The sequence below is a fragment of the Eschrichtius robustus genome, chromosome 4, assembly GCF_028021215.1.
Source record: "Eschrichtius robustus isolate mEscRob2 chromosome 4, mEscRob2.pri, whole genome shotgun sequence".
Lineage (NCBI taxonomy): Eukaryota > Metazoa > Chordata > Mammalia > Artiodactyla > Eschrichtiidae > Eschrichtius > Eschrichtius robustus.
This window is the reverse complement of record NC_090827.1, coordinates 134,030,451-134,055,344: the sequence shown is the minus strand read 5'-3', so window position 1 is coordinate 134,055,344 and position 24,894 is coordinate 134,030,451. Positions and strand designations below refer to the sequence as shown.

The 24,894-nt window shown below is 35.8% G+C and overlaps 1 protein-coding gene across 1 annotated transcript in view; it reads right to left on the bottom strand.

Moving 5' to 3' along the window:
- AFG2A (AFG2 AAA ATPase homolog A) overlaps positions 1–24,894 on the bottom strand; it is a 328,145-nt gene that overhangs the window by 44,233 nt on the left and 259,018 nt on the right. Inside the window, exon 15 of the mRNA XM_068543404.1 lies at positions 17,530–17,694. Within this exon, the coding sequence (XP_068399505.1) occupies positions 17,530–17,694 (165 nt within the window). The remainder of the gene's footprint in view (positions 1–17,529; positions 17,695–24,894) is intronic.

Sequence of the window (24,894 nt, the reverse complement as noted above, 5' to 3'; positions counted from 1 at the left end):
AAATGTAATTGCATATAACAGAAAAGACTGGAAGTCCTTTCAGCAAATTACAAATTTGTTTATGTTCAATGGATGTGTAAAAATTTTTGGTGTAGAATAAATCCTTTTTTACAAGGACCCTTGTAAAACCCTTTAAGTACCTTGAAAGTCAGCAGAAGAGGAAAGGTAAAGGGTTAAAGAGCAAGAAAAGCTATAGAAAGTAGACTAGAATACTTCTGAGTTCTTTTCTATTCACTTTTTTTTATATAACCCCCAAATCCACCAGTTAAAAGATTCATTTGGGAAAGTAAAATTTTTTAAAAATGCAGATACCTCTGGGAGTGTTCTTGATTATTTGGCATTATGTAGTGAACTGATTTAATCAGACTGTTCCAACCAGACGAGTGACTGAGACTGTCAAAATAAAGAACTCAGAAAAGTAGGTCAAGAGGATGCTGGGGATCTTGGAAGATGAAGGGTGAAAAGCTATACAAAGAGATAAAGCGATGACAAACTTTGTCTAACCTAATCTTGCATAGGACTGGCTCTGTGCCTAGAAAAGGAAAAAAAAAAAAAAATCTCCACTTTTCCTTTGGTTGGCTCTAATAGTACACGTTCTCCTTCCTCCAGGATCTAAAACTTATGCCTACTACTGTTAGGTTACCTATACTAGAGTGTAAGACATGTCAGGGGGCTAGCTTGGAAACTATCCACCAATGCTTCTGGAAGCACTGCTTGAAATAAATGTTATTTTGAATTCTCAAAAGGCAACTTAGAGTAAACTTTTTGTAAACCAGGAACTGCCTATACTCATCTGATTCTCAAAGACAATTCAGGATGAAATTAATGACTATAAATTAACAGAAATCATCTTTATTAGTTAGAAAAAAAGAAGTAAAAAATAGAACATGATCTGTGCTATGATGATGCGAGGTGTAATGGACTCTTAGTCAGCTTGGGCTACCATAGCAAAATACCATAGACTGGGTGACTGAAGCAATAGAAATTTATTTTCTCACAACCTGGAGGCTGGAAGTCTGAGACTGCATGCCATCATGGTCAGTTCCTGGTGAGGGCTCTTTTCCTATCTTGCAGACAGCCGCAAATATCATAGTAACCTCACATGGCCTTTCCTCTGTACATTCAGGATGCTTTATTAGGACCCTACTCTATCACTTCATTTAATCCTAGTTACTTCCTTTCCTTATATGCTTTATCTCCAAATACTGCCACGGTGGGGGTTAGGGCTTCAACATGTGAATTTTGCAGGGACAGAACTTAGTTCATAGTGACTCTTTAAAAAATTATAAGCAATTACTATCAGGAAAAAGAGGAAAGAAAACTTCAAGCTTATTAGGCACTAAGACCTCTCTCTCTCTCCCTCTCTCTCTCTCACTCCCTTTTTGTTTTTGTTTTTCCCAATCAGCCTGTGGGTCTCTCTGTGAAGCACATAAAATGAGAGAAACATTCTCTTCTACTTTATTCTACATTTTGCCTATTATATGACTATAAATGTGGATTATATATTGATCATCTAAAGTACTGTCTACCAAAGAAGAAAACATACAGTCTTCATGGGTGGTTAGCTTAGAAGGCATGATCAGTTTACATGTACAGCTATATTTAAACAAAGCTTTACAGATGTAGCTGGTTCAGCCAGCAAGTCACCTGATTCTTCAAACACGTGTAAAAGTTATATTTAGGCCCCTTGGAGGTCCTCAGGATATATCACTACAGGAGTAGCAAAAATAAAAGTTCAAAACAATACAGAACATAGTTATATATTACTTCATGCTATAAGATATTACTATAGAAAAAATTACTATATTGAGGTTTTAGGGTACTAACTGCAATAAACCACTTGGGGTAGGATCCAAGACATGCCCACATTAAACCAGATTTTATAATAAGCTAGATCATGTTCCAGTTGGACTTCAATATGTTTCAATTTTTACATAATTTAGAATGTTGTATAATATCAACCAAGTCTTATACTTACTTGAGTTATTTTATTATGTTCTTAAAATTCAATTATTGATTTATAGTTTTATATACAAGTACAAAGTGAATGAAAATATTAATGTAACTTGCTTTATATAATAAATATTCTAAAATTTTGTAAAGAAATATTTCTTTAAAATATGTAATTTAAAAGCACTGAGGGTATAATTTGCTCATGAAACTATCCCTAGAGGGTTCAAAAATAAACTAGACATGGCAAAAAGTTTTGTTGTGCTGTACACAGCAGGTGCACACTATTAATTTTATAGCATAAACATCTATTATTAAACTATAAGGAAGCCATGAATGAAATGGTAGAAGCCATGAATGAAATGTGTGCATGCATGCAAACTTCATGCCCATTATGACCAATTCAGTTGTACAACAAGAAAGTTCACTTTGAATTGACAACTTTTGATTCATCTCCCCCCTAAACTCCAGTTCTGACCCAGATTTATGACACAGGGAAGAAAACAAAAAAGAAATGCTAGGGACTACCATTGTTCAGAGTGTTTGTTTGACCTTTCATATTTTTAAGAATTCTGGCAAGAAGTTAATGCTAGGCAAACTAAATACAATTCTTGCTTTTAAATATAAAACCACTCCTTAAGGATTCTTTTAAAGTGAATAAAAATATGCCAAGGGGCTACTTTTGCTATCACTGAAAGAAGGTCTTGTCCAAATGCCAAAAACAGTTTAAGTGATTTTTTTTTTTTTTTTGTAATCCTGAAGAAAAAGAGAAAATGACTAATTTATGATTTGGAACATTCAAAATCATAAAAGTGGCATGTGGATTATACCTAATTCTTTTTTTTCTTCTAAATGAACAGGGGAACTTTCCTACAAATATAAAAGCAAAACCCATTTTCCAGATTTTAAGCAAAAAGAGAGCTAGCTATTATTAAAGAACACCAGAAATAATAGTTGGAGGTTAAAAACAGACAAAACAAAACAAAAGAGAGACATGCAAATCTTAATCCTTTCTACTTTCCTTTCAAGCCTAAGGCAAGATTAGATTCAGTTTTTAAATCCCTAAAACACAGTAGAGGTTATGTTTAAGAACAATTTAATGACTGCAGTGCAACTCTAAACAACGATTTTACAGAGTTTTAGTAACACTGTAATAGAATGATACCTTTCAGAACTCAGAGTCACTGTCTCTTGAGGATGAAGAATAAGAACATCCCTATGTCACCGTCAAACACCACATGACATACCTGCAGTACTTTTGTCCTTAGCGTTCGATTTCTGAGACTTACCTAAGCACTAGGGTTCAACCCTTAGCTAAAATGAAAGGGCATAGGAATTAGGTATGCGTATTTCCTAAATCATCGTTCTAGTAGAAATGCTAGGTTCACTATTTTTTTTTTCTTTTTAATTAATAAAACTTACATTAAAAAATTAAGTCGTGGGCTTCCCTGGTGGCATGGTGGTTAAGAATCCGCCTGCCAATACAGGGACACGGGTTCGAGCCCTGGACTGGGAAGATCCCACATGCCGCGGAGCAACTAAGCCCGTGTGCCACAACTACTGAGCCTGCGCTCTAGAGCCCGAGAGCCACAACTACTCAAGCCCGTGCACCTAGAGCCCGTGCTCTGCAACAACAGAAGCCACCGCAATGTGAAGCCCGCACACGGCAAAGAAGAGTAGCCCCAGCTCACCGCAACTAGAGAAAGCTCGCGTGCAGCAACGAAAACCCAATGCAGCCAAAAATAAATAAATAAAATAAATAAATTTATATTAAAAAAAATTTAAGTCGTATGCAAGGAACTAGGAATTACCTTAACAGATATACTAAAATAGGGATATTATGTAGACAGTTTGAAAAGAAACGTTAGCTTTACACTTGAAAACAAAAAAATAGTATACATGCTTAAAAAGGAACAAATAAAAATAGGAATTACAGATGTTTATAAATATAAACCAGCTGAAATAAATGCTGCATGTAAATATGAAATATAGTTTGAATTGAAAGAACACACCACCAAAACTAAAAACATGACATACACGTGAAACACTCATGAGTATTCATAAAATCTAAGGCAACAAAATATGGAAAAATTAAGCAAATTGTAAATTCTTTATATTAGATATCAATTAAATTGATTTTGCTGATTTATAAAAAAAAAACCAAAATGATTTATTGAGCACTTGCTATATGTACTAGGATAAGTACACATATTACTTATTGTATGAATCATTTCATCTATTCTGGACAACAGAACTATAAAAGAGCGATCTCTCACATAATTTACATAATAAGGAAACTGGTCACAATCTAGGAAATGGTCAGACCTGGCATTTGGATTTAGATATTTCTCATTCCATAACTCATTTGCTTAAATGCAATGCAGTTTCACATAGTACAAACTGTTCATAAAAGAAGAAAAAGTTTTCACTTACATTGGTGGCATACTTTTCGTATACAGATCAATTAGGATCATTATTAGAAATTAGCCTACCTTCACCTCAAATAAGCAAACGAAAATATCCAACCCTACCAGAATCTATACTATAGAATTAGTACCATGCTTTACAATCCTTTAATTAATTAATTAATTAATTTTGATGTGGACCATTTTTTAAAAGTCTTTACTGAATTTGTTACAATATTGCTTCTGTTTTATGTTTTGGTTTTTTGGCCTCGAGGCACATGTGGGATCTTAGCTCCCCGACCAGGGGTCAAACCCGCAGCCTTGCATTGGAAGGCAAAGTCTTAACCACTGGATTGCCAGGGAAGTCCCTACACATCTTTTTAAAATCATGAGTTCCTTTCAAGTTGGTAGAACCCCCCCCAAATTTATCACACATTTGAAGATGAAGAATCACAGATTAAATGTCTGTACAAAAATTCTGGAGAACCAGCATGAGTCAATAGAGAGACTGAGAATTTGGAAGAGGAGAAACAAGGTGGAATATTAAAATGCCATTATTATTGGCCTGAGTAATTCTTCATAGATACTTATTTAGCCTGGATACCAGACTTGGGAACTAGATTATCAGGTAGGTCTTGATGAACTTGTTGCCTCGATATACTGCTTCTCTTTATAAAGGGGCTTCAGTACTTTATATTTTCAGTAATAAAATGCTGTATTAAGTTTGTTGCCAGCCAGCCTCTCATTCAATATTCATTTCCTTTCTGACTAATGCTTCTTGTAACCTGACAGCAGTTTTAAACACCTGGCAAGGAGTCAGTAATACAGGTATGGCAGCACAAGGTGTTCTGGAGGATGATTTGCTTGGTGTAAACATCCTATCTAAAACAGACTCCGGTAAGCTGAATTAAGGTTCTTTTTATTGCCAACTTAAGTAGAAGTTCATGTTTGGAAATATAGAGAATGTTACATTTCCATATGCTGTAAGTTTTAAAAACTGTTAAGTTAAAATGAACATTATAACTTTGTAGCTTTTTCTTACTTTCCTAACAAAGAGTCTAGGGAAAAAGTGGGCTGATGCATATTTCTGTTTTATAAGACTTTTTATCCTAACATCTCCAGAATCATAGATATTGAACCTGACTTGCTGTTCTTAAGGAAGCTGAAAAGCAGAAAAACCAAAAGTATCAGGAAAAAAAAAAAAAAAAAAAAATCACTGGGCATGGGAATCTCTGAGCAATTAAAACTTTCATTTCCATTCAGTGGAAAATTGTTAAAGTTTGCTAAGGAGTTTTTTTTTTTTTTTTTTGGCCATGCCATGCAACTTATGGGATCTTAGTTCCCAGACAAGGGGTTAAACCGGGGCCCTCGGCAGTGAAAGCATGGAGTCCTAACCACTAGGCTGCCAAGGAATTCCTAGGAGAATTTTATTAAAATCCAAATTCTATGAACTGTCAGAGTCTTTCAAGGTTCCCATTCCTCTGGTGCCATGATTAGGATCTCTAGGCCGCAGAAGCAAGTATTCAGAGACACTGACCACAACCCCAAGATCCCAGGTTTCTACAAGCATTGTAAGGAAAACATAACCATGTTATATGTCCCTGGAGGTCCAACCCCTAAAGAATTCCTTATACAATTAATCTAATCTATGACAGGTATATAGGCACACATTTTTAGCACTAGAAAGGATCATAAAGGCCATTATTTCTACTCCCTTATTAAAATACAAGAACTGAGCTCTAGAGATGGTAACTGATTTGGCCAAACTAATACTGCAGTAAATGGTCAAGATGGGACTTAAGTCTAGGGCTTGGTCTTTACCAAATGGTAAGGGAGAGGGGTGGAGGACTGGCTTAAAAGTTACAGTCTAAATATAAGCTTTTAGTGTATCTGATTTTTGCTCTGGAAGGTTTTATCATGATTCATTTACGGCAGGGTAGCTACATTTTAACCATTGAACAGAGCTGCAGAGATAAGGTACTTGCCCTAGGAGCTTATATTCAAAGTTACAAGTGGTAATATGGCTCAGAAGACATAATCCACCTGACTTTTAATATTTTGGCCATTCATATCAGGTGCTGCACCTCATGGCAGGTTTATTAACGTGCTAATGTTGTACAAAAGACATCTTTAAATTCCCATTTATCCCATTCACAAAACATATTTGTCCAAGGGCTCATGAGGCAAATCTTAAAGTCACAGAAAGTAGTTTATCTTCTTGTAATTAAAATCTAAATTTATTTATTTGATGAATACATATAAACTTTATATGAGGTACTGTGCGAGTAGGCACTGTGAGGGATATTTAAAGGTGGATAAGCCAAAAAATGAGACGACCCTGTATAGATGTGAAGGTTGTGCATGTACAAGGATGCCCAGCTGAGGGGGTGAATAAGGACTTAATGAAATAGGGACTTTCATGAAAGCTCATGTTCTGCTTGACAAGCCTCTTGCCCTCACAGGAATCTGTCATCAAATGGGGTAAAGGAGCATCTTTTCCTAATTCACGTAAAGGTGCTCCACAGGCTAAGCTAGTGGTGGCCTTGGACACAAATGCCACCAATCTTTCAAAAACACAAATCTGACCACAATATTTCTTATTAAATTCTTCAATGGTTCTCCACTGCTTAAAGGAGAAAAACAAGTCCAGATGATGTGCAAGGTCCTTCACATTTGTCTGACCTACTTTTCCTGCTTTATCACCTACTACTTCCACTCTCAGACTCTTTTTCTACCCATATTTTAACCTTTAACTGAATCTAGAACACACTATATTCTTTTATGCATCTCTGCCTTTCTGTGTGCCAGGCATGCTCCCCTTTCCAGCCCTACTCTACTTTGGGAACTCCTATTCACCTATTAAGACTCAGATCAACTATCCCCACCTTGAATCCCAGTTAGCGTGAGTTACATCCTCTTCTTTCTCCCCTAGTATTCTGCACATCATTACATCATGCCACATAAAACACATTATACAGAACTTAGTTGTTTATATGTCTTTCCCTCTAAACTAAAGACCTTATTCACAATACCTGGGAAATAATGTAAGTGAATAAAGAAAAACATAGTTCCTAACTTCAAGTAGCTTACAATTTTTGCGAAGATGACATCGAGGTAGCTAAAGACAACAACTGTCAGAAAAGTACATATAAAAAAATGTAAAGATGTTTCATATCCACTGTCCACAAGAGCAGGCAAATCTTTATCAAAGATTCAGAGATGTTAAGGGGAACTAAGAAACAGTTTCAAAGATTCTTCTGTTGACTCAGAGGCAGGAAGAGTCTTTCAGGAGGAGTTGAAAGATCCAGGTTCTGGTTCTGGGTCTGTCACTTATTTGCTGTGGGACTTCAGACATATCAATTGTTTTTGCTTGGCTCTAGTTCTTTTGCTGCAGCGGTGTTCTCACAGTGTTAGGCACTCAGATAACGTATATCAAAAAAAAAAAAAGTTTAAAACCAGAAGTGTCACTTTAGTGAACGTTAAAACTGATATTTTTGTTCATCAGAATTACTTAAGAGTCAACACATAAATCATCCATCCAACATTAATGTCCACTGATTCAGTGGACAGAGTGGTTGCTTTGCTGGACTCCAAGAAGTAGAAAACCTGGTTTCTGCCATAGAGAATCTTACAGTTTGTTTGCGGGGTGGGGTTGGGGGTGGGCGGGGAGGGGGAAGGGGACGGGACATGAGGCGGCTGCTCATATTAAAATAACCACAAAAATATCCTAAGAGCTAAACAAGTGAAACGGAAATCAGAGTAAAGGAGTTCAAAAGGAGAAGCCATTTCTGGGTGGGGTTGTCATGATGGTTTTATGACAAAGCAGTGATTTCAGTAGGTTGTATAAACAAAGAGTACTCTGAAATTCTGGGCTATAGATATAGAATTTTAGGGTAAATGCACAAGAAAGAGTAGAGAAAACAAAGATCTCAAATAAGAACAGCAGACCAGCTGGTAACAACAGCATGATTTCATAGGGCAGTTTCTGATAAGGCGGGACAAGCAGATTGCACGTGTGTCTACAGGAGCTTGCTAGGTCCTGCAGTGCCCTGCTTTACTCTGAGATAGGAACACCGCTGCTAGCTGCTCTCTACCAGCACTACCCAGGTAGCCTGAGACCAGGCCAAAACGTGTCCTGTCCTGCCTTAGGATCTTTAGTCCTATCTTAGATGTGTTGTTAGGCTGGTCACATAGAGTCAATCTATGCCAGGTTCTAGTACATTGATCCTGATTTTTAGATTAGAGAAAACAGTCACAAGAAGCTTCATGTAGGAAGAGTACAGATATCCTACGTGGTTACAATTGCTCCTTCTGTCTTCACTGGGTAGGAGAAAAGAGAGAGGCCATCAGAAGGAATAATAATCAGCAAGATAGAAAAGTAATTTAAGTCTCTCCCTTTATTAGCTATAATAACTCAAGCACAGTGAAAGGAACGCTTCTTGAATTAAAGAGGCACACTGGAAGGTGATTTTTTTAATGTCAAGCTGGCATGAAGACCTTGAGCTATTATGAGACGCAGGAGGGCCTAGACTACAGAACAGAATTCAGGGCAAGACACATCACTTTAGTAAAATAGAGATATGTACACTAAATTTACATGAAGTTAAAGCTTTATGAAAAATTAATGTGAAATTATTTAACTCTAACAAATTGCTAGAGCTAGATTCATAAGATGACCCTAAAAATCACCATATAAAGTAGATTTTTACGTTTTGAAGAAAAGACTAAGAGGCAAACTCAATTATTATAAATAATAATTTCAGATAAATTATCTGGTTATTGAGACAATGAAAACTGCCTTATGGCAGCATCATCCAATACTGTAGTGGTAAATATAAATACTGAACTGATAAAACGAGGAAAGGATGAAGGGAAATAACATTTATGAAGCACTCCTTATGTGTCAGGCCTTGTTTCTTGGTGCTTTTACATTTATTATCTCATTTAACCCTCAAAACAATTTCAGTCACATAGATATCTTATAAATGACGAAACTGAGGTTCAAAGAAGTTAAATAACTTGCCTGTAGCCACCCAGAGAGAAAAGAGCTACAGTTCGATTAAAAGTCTACTCAACTGCAGCATTAAAATTCTTTTTTTTCCCCTACTTTATTGCCTCTCTTGAAAGCTGAATTCTCAAATCTTGATATATGAAATAAATGCTATCATTGCCTATATTATTTATAAAATGTACAGCTGATACCTGGCTCTTAGAGAGTTTGTCGGTTTTAATGAGATAATCACTAAAAGGAGGATAACATCCAAATGCAAATAAACATTCAATCCAAATTTTAGATATTAATTGTCAGCCTGTGTCAGCAAATTCCTATACAGAGAGGAAATTATGTATCTTCTCCATCACCTCTGTCCTCAAGCACATGGCACATGGGTAATGGGCCCAGTCATGGCTTCATATGCATCTATTTGTGACTGCTGATTTCCTGTCAGTGGGTACGATAAACGTTTTCTTAAAGGAGCTAGGATAATTTGATATAAGACAAATACATGAAGTGGAATCTGCTACAAATAACTTAAAAAACAAAAATCAAAGGCAAAAGAAAACAATAGCTATAACCAAAAATGACTTTTTATTTCCTCCTGAAGTGAATTCCCATCTGCTTTTAAATGGCAACATGTTTTTCCATTAACTGGGAGCTACAGCCAAGAAGCCAAAGACAATGAGGTTCTGGCCACGGGGGAGCTGCAGGCGGCGGAGATGGCTGAAGGATGCTGCCTGCTTCAGCCGTTCCTTAGAGGCTGCTCCCTAGGGACCACATTCCCTTTTCAGCTGGTGACAAACTTCCTCTTGGGACTCTCCTGAGGATTAAAATAATGCTTTAATTCCCTGTATACCCTCTCCAAGGAGGGAAAATGAAGTAACTCAGAAGGGTAGAAGGAGCTACTTCAAACTTTGGGTGTCTGTAAGCTTTTACGGAACAATGTTGACCTGGCAAAAGCACCAGGTGACAAGAAAATATTTTAAAAAATTAACCCTCCTATCCCAGTCCTTTAATGAGTATCATCATTATCATCTCCAGTATCACCAGTATCATCTCCATCCTAAACATTCTAAACAACTTTTTAATTAAAAATAAAATATTCACTACAGTTAAAATAAACATTTTATATTTCTAAAAAACAGAGTGTCAGCAATTTCCTCATTTCTGGCTCACCCAGCCAAATTCTTGTTCGTATAGCTGATACTGTACAGTCAAATAAAATTAATTTTATATAATACTGAATATACTACTCTCCCGTGAAGACAATGAACTGAGTCAGTAGTTTCATTTTTATACCAAAAGTGCCCACAGAGACACCCCAACTCTGAAAAAGAGGCTGTGCCTATAGCAGGGTGCATTGTTACGAGAAGGTTCCTCTATGACAAATGAGAAGGGAAAGTCTATTTTTCCTAAATCTAACTTTTTTTCAGTTCATTAAGTGTTTGTTAAGTGTGTACTATGTAGTAGGTTCTGTGCTGAAGGATATGGCCTTGCTGGGGGAAGAAATAAATTAGTTACATCAGTGGTAAAGCACTGAGCTTGTAGGTATCAGATGACTGAGGTTCAAGCTTTCAATTTGTTTTACTATTTAAAAACCTATCAGGAAAAAAAAAAAACAAAAAAAAAACACCTATCAAGGACTTCCCCGGTGGCGCAGTGGTTAAGAATCTGCCTGCCAACGCAGGGGACACGGGTTCGAGCCCCAGTCTGGGAAGATCACACATGCCTCGGGGCAACTAAGCCCGTGTGCCACAACTACTGAAGCCCGGGCGCCTAGAGCCCATGTTCCGCAACAGGAGAAGCCACTGCAATGAGAAGCCCGCTCACCGCAACGAAGAGTAGCCCCCGCTCGCTGCAACTAGAGAAAGCCCTCGCAGCAACGAAGACCCAATGCAGCCAAAAAAAAAAAAAAAAAAAAAAAAGATCAAAACTAATTTTGGCTTTCAAACATTGTTGTGCCATTTTAATTCTGATAGAAGAAAAAAAGATGAGAGATCTTATATTTTATATGAAGCTAAGTTTAATCTATCTTAAATTTCCTATTGATTAATTTTGAGACTTTAAAAAGATAATATTTTTCCTCAAACAATAATGCACCTGTGTGAATTACTTAAATATTCAGACCAAACCCTCCACCCATAACAAAAAACGTGGAACAAACCTGTCTTGTCCAAATTGAAAACCCTAGAACTACTAAGATATGGCTCTGGAATAAATGCCTATGAAGCTGTAATAATATACTGATTATAACTAGGACCACAGTAAGATACCCTTCCCTCACCCAAGCAATATGGGACATAAAAACGTAAACTGAGGGACAGAATTTTCTGCTACTTTCTCTGTGACTATTTTTAGAAAATCTGATATAAAAATTAATCAGAAATGAATTTGCCTATATTTCAGACTGAATTAGGCATGTACTACATAAGAACTAGTAAGCTGGTACAATAATTCCTGGCACCAAGTGAGTTTTTACCTTTCAGCCAGACAGGACCTCACTGGCTTTGCTTTTTGTTTTGCACTTCTGTGTTACTACCATGAATTACTTCAAAGTGAGAAAGGCATATTTATACCTTGCTAACTACTCTTCCACTTCACTCAACTCAAGTGAAAGATTTATGGTTTCTTTTCCTGCCTACTTCCTGTAAACTGACATATCATACACAGCCCTTGGTCTCACATCAAAAACTAAATTCTAGAAATGCTGGAGCAGTCAGTTAGCAGTAACTGTATGTTCATTTTAACTTAATGGATGGTCATGCCACAGAGATGCTCATAAAGATTATTGTTTCAGACAGGACTTTAAAGGTGAACGCACTTTAACTGCTTCTCAAGCTACTTTCTACATGGATTTTCCACCCCAGTGGAATTTAAAAATTTAAAGCCGGAAAATCAAACATACATAGTTACTAGTTGAAAAAAACAGTGAGTAGATTTGAGATTTATTTTGGTTGTTGTTATTAGCTATGACTACATGATATACTAAATCCAATTCCACATGTAAATTTACCTACAAGACTCTCTGAGTACCACTAATGATCTATTATGTGTTAATCTCTTTGGTTTTTACAGAAGACAGATAAAAAATAATAGCAAGCAAAACAGAATGTGGAGTCCCGGCCTGCTGGATAATTCAGAATGAAAAGAATCTACAGCTTCTTACTTAAGAAAGTATTAATTTCCCAGTACAGACCCATATCAGTGGTATTCAGAAGACATTTCTGTGTTGAGGAATACATAGTCCAAATTTTTCTTAAGAAATACATGTAGAAAAGCTGAACAAATAGTTTAATGCAATTTTATTCTGTAAATAAAAACAGCCTAAGTACGGAGTTGCTAAGGACAGAAAAAATATTTATTTGCCATACTTAAAATTTTCATATTTTCACAGAGGTCTTGCTATTCTTGTTGAGAGTATACTTTTACTATTAAGGGCAGACTGGCTGTTCCTTTTATGGTTTTTATGAGAGAATCTTTGTAGACTGAGATAATTTTCCCAAATCTTAAAAGATAGTAATAAAATCTCTCTGCCAAGTCTTTTGTATTTCAGAGTGCTTACATGATATCTTAATCTCATTTTTATGATCTCTATGAGAAAACAGTAGGGCAAGTTGTACACCATTTCCATTTGATAGGGTAAAGCAATCAAAGTTCAGGGATGTGTATAACTGGTTGGAAGCTGCTGTATCAAAAAGCCCCTAGACTGGCTGAATGGATACAAAAACAAGACCCGTATATATGCTGTCTACAAGAGACCCACTTCAGACCTAGGGACACATACAGACTGAAAGTGAGGGGATGGAAAAAGATAATCCATGCAAATGGAAATCAAAAGAAAGCTGGAGTAGCAATTCTCACATTAGACAAAACAGGCTTTAAAACAAAGACCATCATAAGAGACAAAGAAGGACACGACATAATGATCAAGGGATCAATCCAAGAAGAAGATATAACAATTGTAAATATTTATGCACCCAACATAGGAGCACCTCAATACATAAGGCAAATACTAACAGCCATAAAAGGGGAAATCGACAGTAACACAATCAGAGTAGGGGACTTTAACACCCCACTTTCACCAATGGACAGATCATCCAAAATGAAAATAAATAAGGAAACACAAGCTTTAAATGATACATTAAACAAGATGGACTTAATTGATATTTATAGGACATTCCATCCAAAAACAACAGAATACACATTCTTCTCAAGTGCTCATGGAACATTCTCCAGGATAGATCATATCTTGGGTCACAAATCAAGCCTTGGTAAATTTAAGAAAATTGAAATCATATCAAGTATCTTTTCCGACTACAACGCTATGAGACTAGATATCAATTACAGGAAAAAATCTGTAAGAAATACAAACACATGGAGGCTAAACAACACACTACTTAATAACCAAGAGATCACTCAAGAAATCAAAGAGGAAGTCATTTGTCATGGAAACAAATGACAATGAAAACACAACGACCCAAAACCTATGGGATGCAGCAAAAGCAGTTCTAAGAGGGAAGTTTATAGCAATACAATCCTACCTTAAGAAACAAGAAACATCTCAAATAAACAATCTAGCCTTACACCTAAAGCAATTAGAGAAAGAAGAACAAAAAAACCCCAAAGTTAGCAGAAGGAAAGAAATCATAAAGATCAGGTCAGAAATCAATGAAAAAGAAATGAAGGAAATGATAGCAAAGATCAATAAAACTAAAAGCTGGTTCTTTGAGAAGATAAACAGAATTGATAAACCATTAGCCAGACTTATCAAGAAAAAAAGGGAGAAGACTCAAATCAATAGAATTAGAAATGAAAAAGGAGAAGTAACAACTGACACTGCAGAAATACAAAGGATCACGAGAGATTACTACAAGCAACTCTATGCCAATAAAATGGACAACCTGGAAGAAATGGACAAATTCTAAGAAATGCACAACCTTCCGAGACTGAACCAGGAAGAAATAGAAAATATGAACAGACCAATCACAAGCACTGAAATTGAAACTGTGATTAAAAATCTTCCAACAAACAAAAGCCCAGAACCAGATGGCTTCACGGGCGAATTCTATCAAACATTTAGAGACGAGCTAACACCTATCCTTCTCAAACTCTTCCAAAATATAGCAGAGGGAGGAACACTCCCAAACCCATTCTACGAGGCCACCATCATGCTGATATCAAAACCAGACAAAGATGTCACAAAGAAAGAAAACTACAGGACAATATCACTGATGAACACTGATGCAAAAATCCTCAACAAAATACTAGCAAACAGAATCCAAGAGCACATTAAAAGGATCATACACCATGATCAAATGGGATTTATCCCAGGAATGCAAGGATTCTTCAATATACAAAATCAATCAACGTGATACACCATATTAACAAATTGAAGGAGAAAAACCATATGATCATCTCAATAGACGCAGAGAAAGCTTTCGACAAAATTCAACACCGATTTATGATAAAAACCCTCCAGAAAGTAGGCATAGAGGGAACTTTCCTCAACAGAATAAAGGCCATATATGACAAACCAACAGCCAACATCGTCCTCAATGGTGAAAAACTGAAACCATTTCCACTAAGATCAGGAACAAGACAAGGTTGCCCACTCTCACCACTATTATTCAACATAGTTTTGGAAGTGTTAGCCACAGCAATCAGAGAAGACAAAGAAATAAAAGGAATCCAAATTGGAAAAGAAGTAGTAAAGCTGTCACTGTTTGCAGATGACATGATACTATACATAGAGAATCCTAAAGATGCTATCAGAAAACTACTAGAGCTAATCAATGAACTTGGTAAAGTAGCAGGATACAAAATTAATGCAAAGAAATCTCTTGCAGTCCTATACACTAATGATGAAAAATCTGAAAGTGAAATTAAGAAAACACTCCCATTTACCACTGCAACAAAAAGAATAAAATATCTAGGAATAAACCTACCTAAGGAGACAAAAGACCTGTATGCAGAAAACTATAAGACACTGATGAAAGAAATTAAAGATGATACAGATAGATGGAGAGATGTACCATGTTCTTGGACTGGAAGAATCAACATTGTGAAAATGACTCTACTACCCAAAGCAATCTACAGATTCAATCCAATCCCTATCAAACTACCACTGGCATTTTTCACAGAACTAGAACAAAAAATTTCACAATCTGTATGGAAACACAAAAGACCCTGAATATAGCCAAAGCAATCTTGAGAACGAAAAATGGAGCTGGAGGAATGAGGCTCCCTGACTTCAGACTATACTACAAAGCTACAGTAATCAAGACAGTATGGTACTGGCACAAAAACAGAAATATAGATCAATGGAACAGGATAGAAAGCCCAGAGATAAACCCACGCACATATGGTCACCTTATCTTTGATAAAGGAGGCAAGCATATACAGTGGAGAAAAGACAGCATCTTCAATAAGTGGTGCTGGGAAAACTGGACAGCTACATGTAAAAGAATGAAATTAGAACACTCCCTAACACCATACACAAAAATAAACTCAAAATGGATTAAAGACCTACATGTAAGGCCAGACACTATAAAACTCTTAGAGGAAAACATAGGCAGAACACTCTGTGACAAAAATAACAGCAAGATCCTTTTGGACCCACCTCCTAGAGAAATGGAAATAAGAACAAAAATAAACCAGTGGGACCTAATGAAACTTAAAAGCTTTTGCACAGCAAAGGAAACCATAAACAAGACGAAAAGACAACCCTCAGAATGGGAGAAAATATTTGCAAATGAAGCAAGTGACAAAGGATTAATCTCCAAAACATACAAGCAACTCACGCAGCTCAATTTCAAAAAAACAAACAACCCAATCCAAAAATGGGCAGAAGACCTAAATAGACATTTCTCCAAAGAAGATATACAGATTGCCAACAAACACATCAAAGGATGCTCAACATCATTAATCATTAGAGAAATGCAAATCAAAACTACAATGAGATATCATCTCACACCGGTCAGAATGGCCATCATCAAAAAAATCTACAAACAATAAATGCTGGAGAGGGTGTGGAGAAAAGGGAACCCTCTTGCACTGTTGGTGCGAATGTAAATAGATACAGGCACTATGGAGAACAGTATGGAAGTTCCTTAAAAAACTAAAAATAGAACTACCACACGACCCAGCAATCCCACTACTGGGCATATACCCTGAGAAAACCATAATTCAAAAAGAGTCATGTACCAAAATGTTCACTGCAGCTCTATTTACAATAGCCAGGACATGGAAGCAACCTAAGTGTCCATCAACAGATGAATGGATAAAGAAGATGTGGCACATATATACAATGGAATATTACTCAGCCATAAAAAGGAACGAAACTGAGTTATTTGTAGTGAGGTGGATGGACTGTCATACAGAGTGAAGTCATACAGACTGTCATACAGAGTGAAGTAAGTCAGAAAGAGAAAAACAAATACCATATGCTAACACATGTATATGGAATCTAAAAAAAAAAAAAAAGAAAAAAATAATGGTCAGAAGAACCTAGGGGCAAGATGGGAATAAAGATGCAGACCTACTAGAGAATGGACTTGAGGATACGGGGAGGGGGAAGGGTAAGCTGGGACAAAGTGAGAGAGTGGCATGGACATATATACACTACCGAACGTAAAATAGCTAGCTAGTGGGAAGCAGCCGCATAGCACAGGAAGATCAGCTCGGTGCTTTGTGACCACCTAGAGGGGTGGGATAGGGAGGGTGGGAGGGAGGGAGATGCAAGAGGGAAGAGATATGGGAACATATGTATATGTATAACTGATTCACTTTGTTATAAAGCAGAAACTAGCACACCGTTGTAAAGCAATTATATTCCAATAAAGATGTTAAAATAAACAAACAAAAAACAAAACCAAAAAGCCCCAAAAGAAGAATCTTCTACTTCTAGTCCAGTGTTCTCTCCACTATATTATGCTGCTTCTCTGAAGACTACATTTTGAGAAATAAGATAAGCTAGGTAAAAACAATTGAAATATAATAGAGGCCTGGTAAAATGCAATTTAATTTAGTGACTATCTGTCAATGTAGTGTATTTCCTGTTTTAAGATTACTTAATACACAGTTATTTAAAACAGCTGGCATCAAGCAATCTTTTCTTTGCTAATGACCCCAAGCCACTGCTTTCTTCCCACCAAGGTATTTTAAGGGGAACTATCTTACCTCTGCTCCTGAATATGTATCTGTTTGGAGGATGAGTTCATTCAGATCAACATCATTACTGACTGGCATAGACTGAAACCGCAAGTTAAATATTTCCCTTCTTGTTGCTGCATCTGGTAAAGGCACGTAGATGATTCTATCAATTCTTCCAGGCCGCATCAAGGCCTATAAAGAAGAAGGGGCAACAAAGATTAACCAAGCTCAGAATTGATATTCCATATGAAGGAACCCAAGGCAAGAGGATGCCCAGAATCTCATGAATATCTCACTATTATCATAATTAGTAAATAAAACAAGTACTAGAGATTCTAAAATCTATTTCAAAGATTCAAACAAATAAACAATGTCAGAGTACTTTTGAAAATAGAAAAGCAGGATTTCTGAAAGGCTTTTTGCTCCTCAGCAACTGTCAGGTCAGTAAAAGACGACTACTGTCTTTTAAGGAAATGTGTATATGACTTGCATTCATCATATCAAAAGGCTTTTTTTGGTAACTTCCTGAAATAACTCTTCAAATATGGGTTAAGCTGTTTTCAGAGAGCCCACAAAATAACATAGCTCAGATCAAAGAATACTTCTAGAGCTGACGGCAGTCAAATGAACTTCCCTAATATTTTATTGAAGGCGAATGCCTGAACTATCTTAGAGCTAATGAAGTCATCTATTCAGAAAAAACTATTGAGCTGTACTATATACCAGAGTTTGTTCTTGGTACTAGGAAACAGCATGAATAAGATAGATAAGTGTAAAATTGAGTATAGTGAGAGTTACACGTCTGTGAATATACTAATAACCTTTGAATTCTACATTTTAAGTGGATGAATTTTATGGTATGTAAGTTACATCTCCATAAAGCTATTAAGAGAGATATGGGTCAAAAGTGTGCGTGTGTGTGTGCTTTGAGGGGATGGGACAGCTTTTAGTTGGGGTAGTCAGAGAAAGCCTCTTTGAGGAGGTAACTTATGCAGATATCCAAAGGAGACAACCATACAAAGATCTGGGAAAGAGTATTCAAGGTAAAAGAAACCTCAAGTACAAAGGCACAGATGACTGGCATGTTCCAGAGACAGAAAAAACCCACTGTGGTAGAAACAGTGAATAAAGTGAAAAGACGTAGGAAATGAGGTTAGAGAGATAGTCACAGGCAGATTATGAGGTCTTAAACAACATGGTGAAGAGTCTGGACTGCATTCTATTTGCAATGAGAAGCCACTAGAAGGTTTTAAGCAGGAAGGTGAAATGGTAAGGTTTACAAGCAAAGATCATTCTTGTGGGACAAAAAAAGGTCTAATAAAAGTCCAGTAAGGAAAGAAAAGAGAAGATGGGGTAGAAAAAAATATTTGAAGAAAAAGCTGAAAATTCCCCCAAATTGGTAAACAACCATAAATTCACAAAATCAAGAAGCTCAGTGAATTTCAAACAAAATAAATACAAAGAAAACCATACATGAACACATTATAGTCAAACTGCTGAAAACCAAAGATAAAATCTTAAATGCTGCCAGAGTGAATACAGGGAACAATGACTGAATCACCAATGACTCTCAATTAAAACAATGGAGGGCAGAAACCAGTAGAACAACATCTTTAACGTGTTGAAAGAATAAAAATGTCATGCCAGAATTCTATTCCCAGTGAAAGTACTCTTCAATAACGAAGGAAAAATAAAGTCATCTTTAGATAAAAGAAAACCAAGGAAATCTGTTTCCAGTAGATCTGCATTACAGAAAATGCTAAAGGAAGTTCTTTAGGTTGAAGGGAAATGACATGAGATGGAAAATTGAATCTTCAGGAAGAAATAAAAAGGATTAGAAATGATATACCCCAAAAATGTAGACTCCTTCCATCTCCAAAAAAATTACTCTTCTTGCTGGCATAATCAGAAATAGCAATCCTTGAATATTTAGGAGATACTCACTTATAAAGAGTGAAAAACAGCACATTTCTATATGTGTACTTATGAATATGAAGTATCCAGAAAGAAGGTGTGATAGAATACAGAAAGTAAGGAAGATAAGAACTTAGACATGAACTTCTTTTAATTATAAAAACTAAAACAACAACAACAACAACAAACCCCCAAATCCTGAAAATGTAGCTGGGACCATACATTAAACACTACAGAAAATACAAACATTGAAACCTCATATAGTTGCTCTGTGGGACTTAGTTCTTAGGGAACTGGTGCAAAAAATGATGATATTCTGTGAGTAATAAACTGTCCTCTGTCTCTGACTCAGGAGTCTCAAGTCTTTTGCCAGATTCTATGAAATTGTGGCAGACTAACTTGTTAGCTTTCAAATAGGGTGAAGTCTCAGAACCTTCATATTTCTTAATACGTTTGTTCCTAATAATGGAGCCTCAACATATATAAAGCAAAAATTGACAGGTTTAAAAAGATAAATATATATAATTCCACAATCATAATAGGAGATTTTAACACTCCTCTCTTAGCATTGATAGAACTAGAAAACAAATCAGTAAGACAGAGAGGATCTAACAAGACTATCAATCATCTTGACCTAATTGATATTTATTTATAGGCCTCTATGCCCAACAACTGCAGAACACATATTCTTTTCAAGTACACTTGGTATATTCATCAAGACAGCCCATACGATAAGCCATAACACAAAACTCAACAAATTCAAAAGGACTGAAATCATACAGAGTAGAACTCTATGAGAAGAGTAAGTTAGACATGAATAAAAACAGGACATAGAGGAAAACCCCAAACACATTGGAAATTAAACAACATACTTCTAAATAAACCATTGGTCAAAGAAGATATCACAAAGGAAATGAGAAAATGTTTCAAGTTGAATGATAATGAAAATCTAACATATGAAGATTTGTGGAATACAGTTAAAGCAGTGCTTAGAGGCAATTTTATAACTTTAAATGCTTATAGTAGGAGAGACGTCTAAAAGCAATGACCTAAGTTTCAAGAGTAAGTACAGGAAGGAAATAATGAACATGAGAGCAGAAATCAATGAAATGGGAAACAAACAAGAGAGAAAATCAAAGGCAAGAGTAGTTTTCTACAAAGGTTTAAAAAATTGATTAAATTCTAGCTAGACTGAACAAGGATAGAGAGAACAAATCATCAACATCAGAAATGAAAGAAGCGTTATCACTACAGATCTTAAAGATAGTAAATGGATAATAATAAAATATTATAAACAACTTTATGATGATAAAAAGAAACAAATTTCTTGAAAAATTCCGGTACAAAATGGACACAAAATGAAACAGAAAATCAGAATAGCCCTACATTTATTTTTAAAAATGGAACTGAACTCATCAAAAAATTGAATCCACCGTAACCAACCTTTCCACTAACACATTACTGACAGGGGGATTTTTGCAGAAACTAACTCCTGTGGCTGTTAATATGTCTCTGGTCAAAAATGTGTTAAGAAAAATCCAAGTCCAGATGATTTCCCTTCTGAATTCTACCAAAGAAGAAATAACATCAAAATTATACAATCATTTTAGAATACAGAGAAGGGAACACGTCTCAACTTGTTTTATAAAGCCAGCATAATACTTACTCCAAAACCTGACAAAGATATTACAAAAATTGAAAATTACAGATTAATGACACCTTCATAAATATAGCCCTAAAACTCCTTTAAAAACATTGGCAAATAGAATCTAACAATATATAAAATGGATAAATCATCATAACCAAGTAAGAATTATCACCGGAATGCAAGGTTAGTTTAACACTCAAAATCCAATGAATATAATTCACCACAGTAAACAGAATAAAGGAGAAAAACAATATGATCATTTAATATGTGCAGAAAAAACAAATGACAAAGTTTAAAGATCTACTCATGATAAGAAAACTCTCAGCAAACTAGGAATAGAAGGGAACTTCCTCAATATAATAAATGGTATTACAAAAACCTACAGGTAGGGCTTCCCTGGTGGCACAGCGGTTGAGAATCCACCTGCCAATGCAGGGGACATGGGTTCGATCCCTGGTCTGGGAAGATCCCACATGCCGTGGAACAACTAAGCCCGTGAGCCACAACTACTGAGCCTGCGTGCTGCAACTACTGAAGTCCGTGTGCCTAGATCCTGTGCTCCACAACAAGAGAAGCCACCGCAGTGAGAAGCCCGCACACCGCAACGAAGAGTAGCCCTGCTCGCCGCAACTAGAGAAAGCCTGCGCACAGCAACGAAGACCCAATACAGGCAAAAATAAATAAATAAATAAAATAAAAATAAAATAAAATAAAAAAACCTACAGGTAACATCCTAATTGTCAAAATATTCAACCGTTTCCTACCTAAGATCAAGAACAAGGTAAAAAGCTCACCACGTTCACCAAACATTATAATAGAGACACTAGCCTTTGCGATAAGGTAAAACCAGAGTAGGGAGCGTATGGGGGGAAGAAAGTATAGAACTTGGAAGAGTAAAAAGTAAAACTATCCTCATTTGCAGATAACATGAGAGTTTATATAAAACTCCTAAGGAATCTACAAAACAACTAACAGCAAGATTACAGGATACAAGTTTAATATTAGAAAAAATGTATTAAGCAGCAAACTAACTAGAAAATGAAGTTTAAAAAGTCCACTTTATGGAAATATATAAAAGACAGGAATAAAATTAACAAAAGAATTCTTCATTGAAAACTACAGAGCACTGTTGAGAGAAATTAAACAAGACCTATTTAAACAGAGAGATATACCATGTTCATTGGAAGACTCAGAATTATGAAGATATTCTTTCTTTCCAAATTTATCTATAGACTCAATGCAATTCCAATCAAAATTACACAAAGACTTTTTTAAAAAGTGACAAACTGATTATAAAATTTATGTGGAAATGCTAATGACTGAGAATAGTGGAAGCAACCTAAAAAAAGAACAAAGTTGAAGGACTTAACTGACTTCAAAACTTACAATGCTAATAGAGAAACAAGATAGTGTGATAAGGTCTAGAAGACAGAAATAAAAGATTAATAGAACAGAATAAGGAACAGAATAGAAAGATTCATAGAACAGAATCCATATTGATTTTTATTATTAATGCATTCAATGAGGAAAGGAAAGTATTTTAAGAAATGATGCTCAACAACTAGATACTCATATTTTTAAAATGAACATTGACCCCTACCTCACCCTATACTCAAAAATTAACTTGAGATGGATCATAAATCTCAGTGTAAGAGCTAAAACTACAAAATTCTAGAAGTATAAAAGCAAAAAATTGATAAACTGGTCTTTATAAAAATAAACCCTTCTTCTCTTCTAAAGATACCTTTAAGAAGATAAAAAGGCAAGCCACAGACTGGGATAAAACATTCACAATAGTTATATCTGACAAAAAACTTGTATACAAATATAAAAAGAACCCTTAAAATTCAGTGATAAGAAAATAAATAACCCAGTAGAAAGTGGGCAAAAAATCTGAACAGATTCAGATACAAGAAGCTATAGGGTTGGCAAGTAAGTGTTGAGTAAAAAGCTGCTCAGAATCATTGGTCATCAGATCAATGCAAATTTAAGCCACAATGAGATATCATTACCTTCTCATAAGAATGACTAAAACTAAAGACACTGACAACACCAAAGACTGAATAAGGATATGGAGAAACTAGAACTTTTACACTCTTAATGGGAACATAAAACAGTACAACTACTTTGGAAAACTGGCAGTTTCTTAGAAAGTTCCCCACCATAACAACCTAGCTACTCTACTCCTAGGTATTTATCTGAGAGGAACAAAAACGTATAGCCATGCAGATCTGTACATAGATGTTCATAGCAGCTTTATTCACAATAGCCCCAAGGCTGTAAATAATCCAAATGTCTACCAATTCATGAATGGATGAACAAAATATGTATTTATATATAATAGAATACCACTCGGCAATAAAAAAGTAAAACTACTGATACACACAATAACATGCACGAGTCTCAAAATCATTGTGCTGAGTTAAAGAAACCAGACATTGAAAAATACATTCTATAAATTCCATTTACATAAGATACTTAAAAATTCAATTTAATCTATATAAAAAGCAGACAAGTGGTTGTTTGGAGCCTGGGGTAGAGGGAAAGATGGATTGCCAAGGAGCAAAAGGAACCTTTTAGGTTGACTGAAATGTTCTATTACATGTGGATTGCAGAGGTGGCTTCACAGGTTTACATATAGTATATATGTAAATTAGCTGAATTGTCCACTTTAAGTTGATGCAGTTTATTGTATGTAAATTATAACTAAATAAAGTTGATTAAACTTGCATTTGTTAGGTTCTCAGTATTATACATCAGTAAACTTAAGGGCATTAGAGATGTTTTCAGATCTTCTCTTTTGAAAAGATTATTTTCTTGGACTCTCTCTCCTTCTTTTCTTTTTTTTTTTTTAATTACCTTATATTTATGTTTAGAGTTCCAAACAGAACGTTAAAACTCATGGAGTCCATACCATATATCTTATACAGGTGTTTCATAAAATGCTTGGGTAAATGTTAGCAGATATAATGAAAAAAAGGATTTTCTTGTTCAAATAAGTTAGGGAAACACTGGGTAGAAACAAAATTAAACAGGTTTCTATATGCAGAAATTTTGGAGCCGATACTAATGGGTATGAAAAATCTCCAAGAGAGAGCTGCAGTAGCAGATAGAAATTCTATCCCAAATTCTAATCACAGAACATCTCAAAAGCTAATATTACATTTCCACTTTGAAAAACGCTGCTGTATACTTTTTGCACATATCACAATACCTAGAACATGTTGAGCATTTATCAAATATCTATTAATTCTTAAGTCATGTACAAATTAGCCAGCAAAAAGTCAATTAACAAATGCATAGTAAATACAGTGCCTTTGTTTAAAAATGAATGCTTTAATTATTTTCAGACTATTCCCCACACCTAACATTAGTTCATTAGGTAGAAATGATGCATGATCATCTTCCTTGAAATGTACTTTATCATAGAATTCAAAACTGTATTTCAGGGCTTCCCTGGTGGCGCAGTGGTTGAGAATCCGCCTGCCAATGCAGGGGACACGGGTTCGAGCCCTGGTGCGGGAAGATCCCACATGCCGCGGAGCAACTAGGCCGGTGAGCCACAACTACTGAGCCTGCGCGTCTGGAGCCTGTGCTCCGCAACAAGACAGGCCGCGATAGTGCGAGGCCCGCGCACTGCGATGAAGAGTGGCCCCCGCTTGCCGCAGCTAGAGAAAGCCCTTGCACAGAAACGAAGACTCAACACAGCCAAAACTAAATAAATAAATTAATTAAATAAAAAACAAAACAAAACAAAAAAAACCCTGTATTTCAATCATGGGGATCACTTCTTCCCTACCTAAAACAAATAAATACAGGATTTAGGAAAT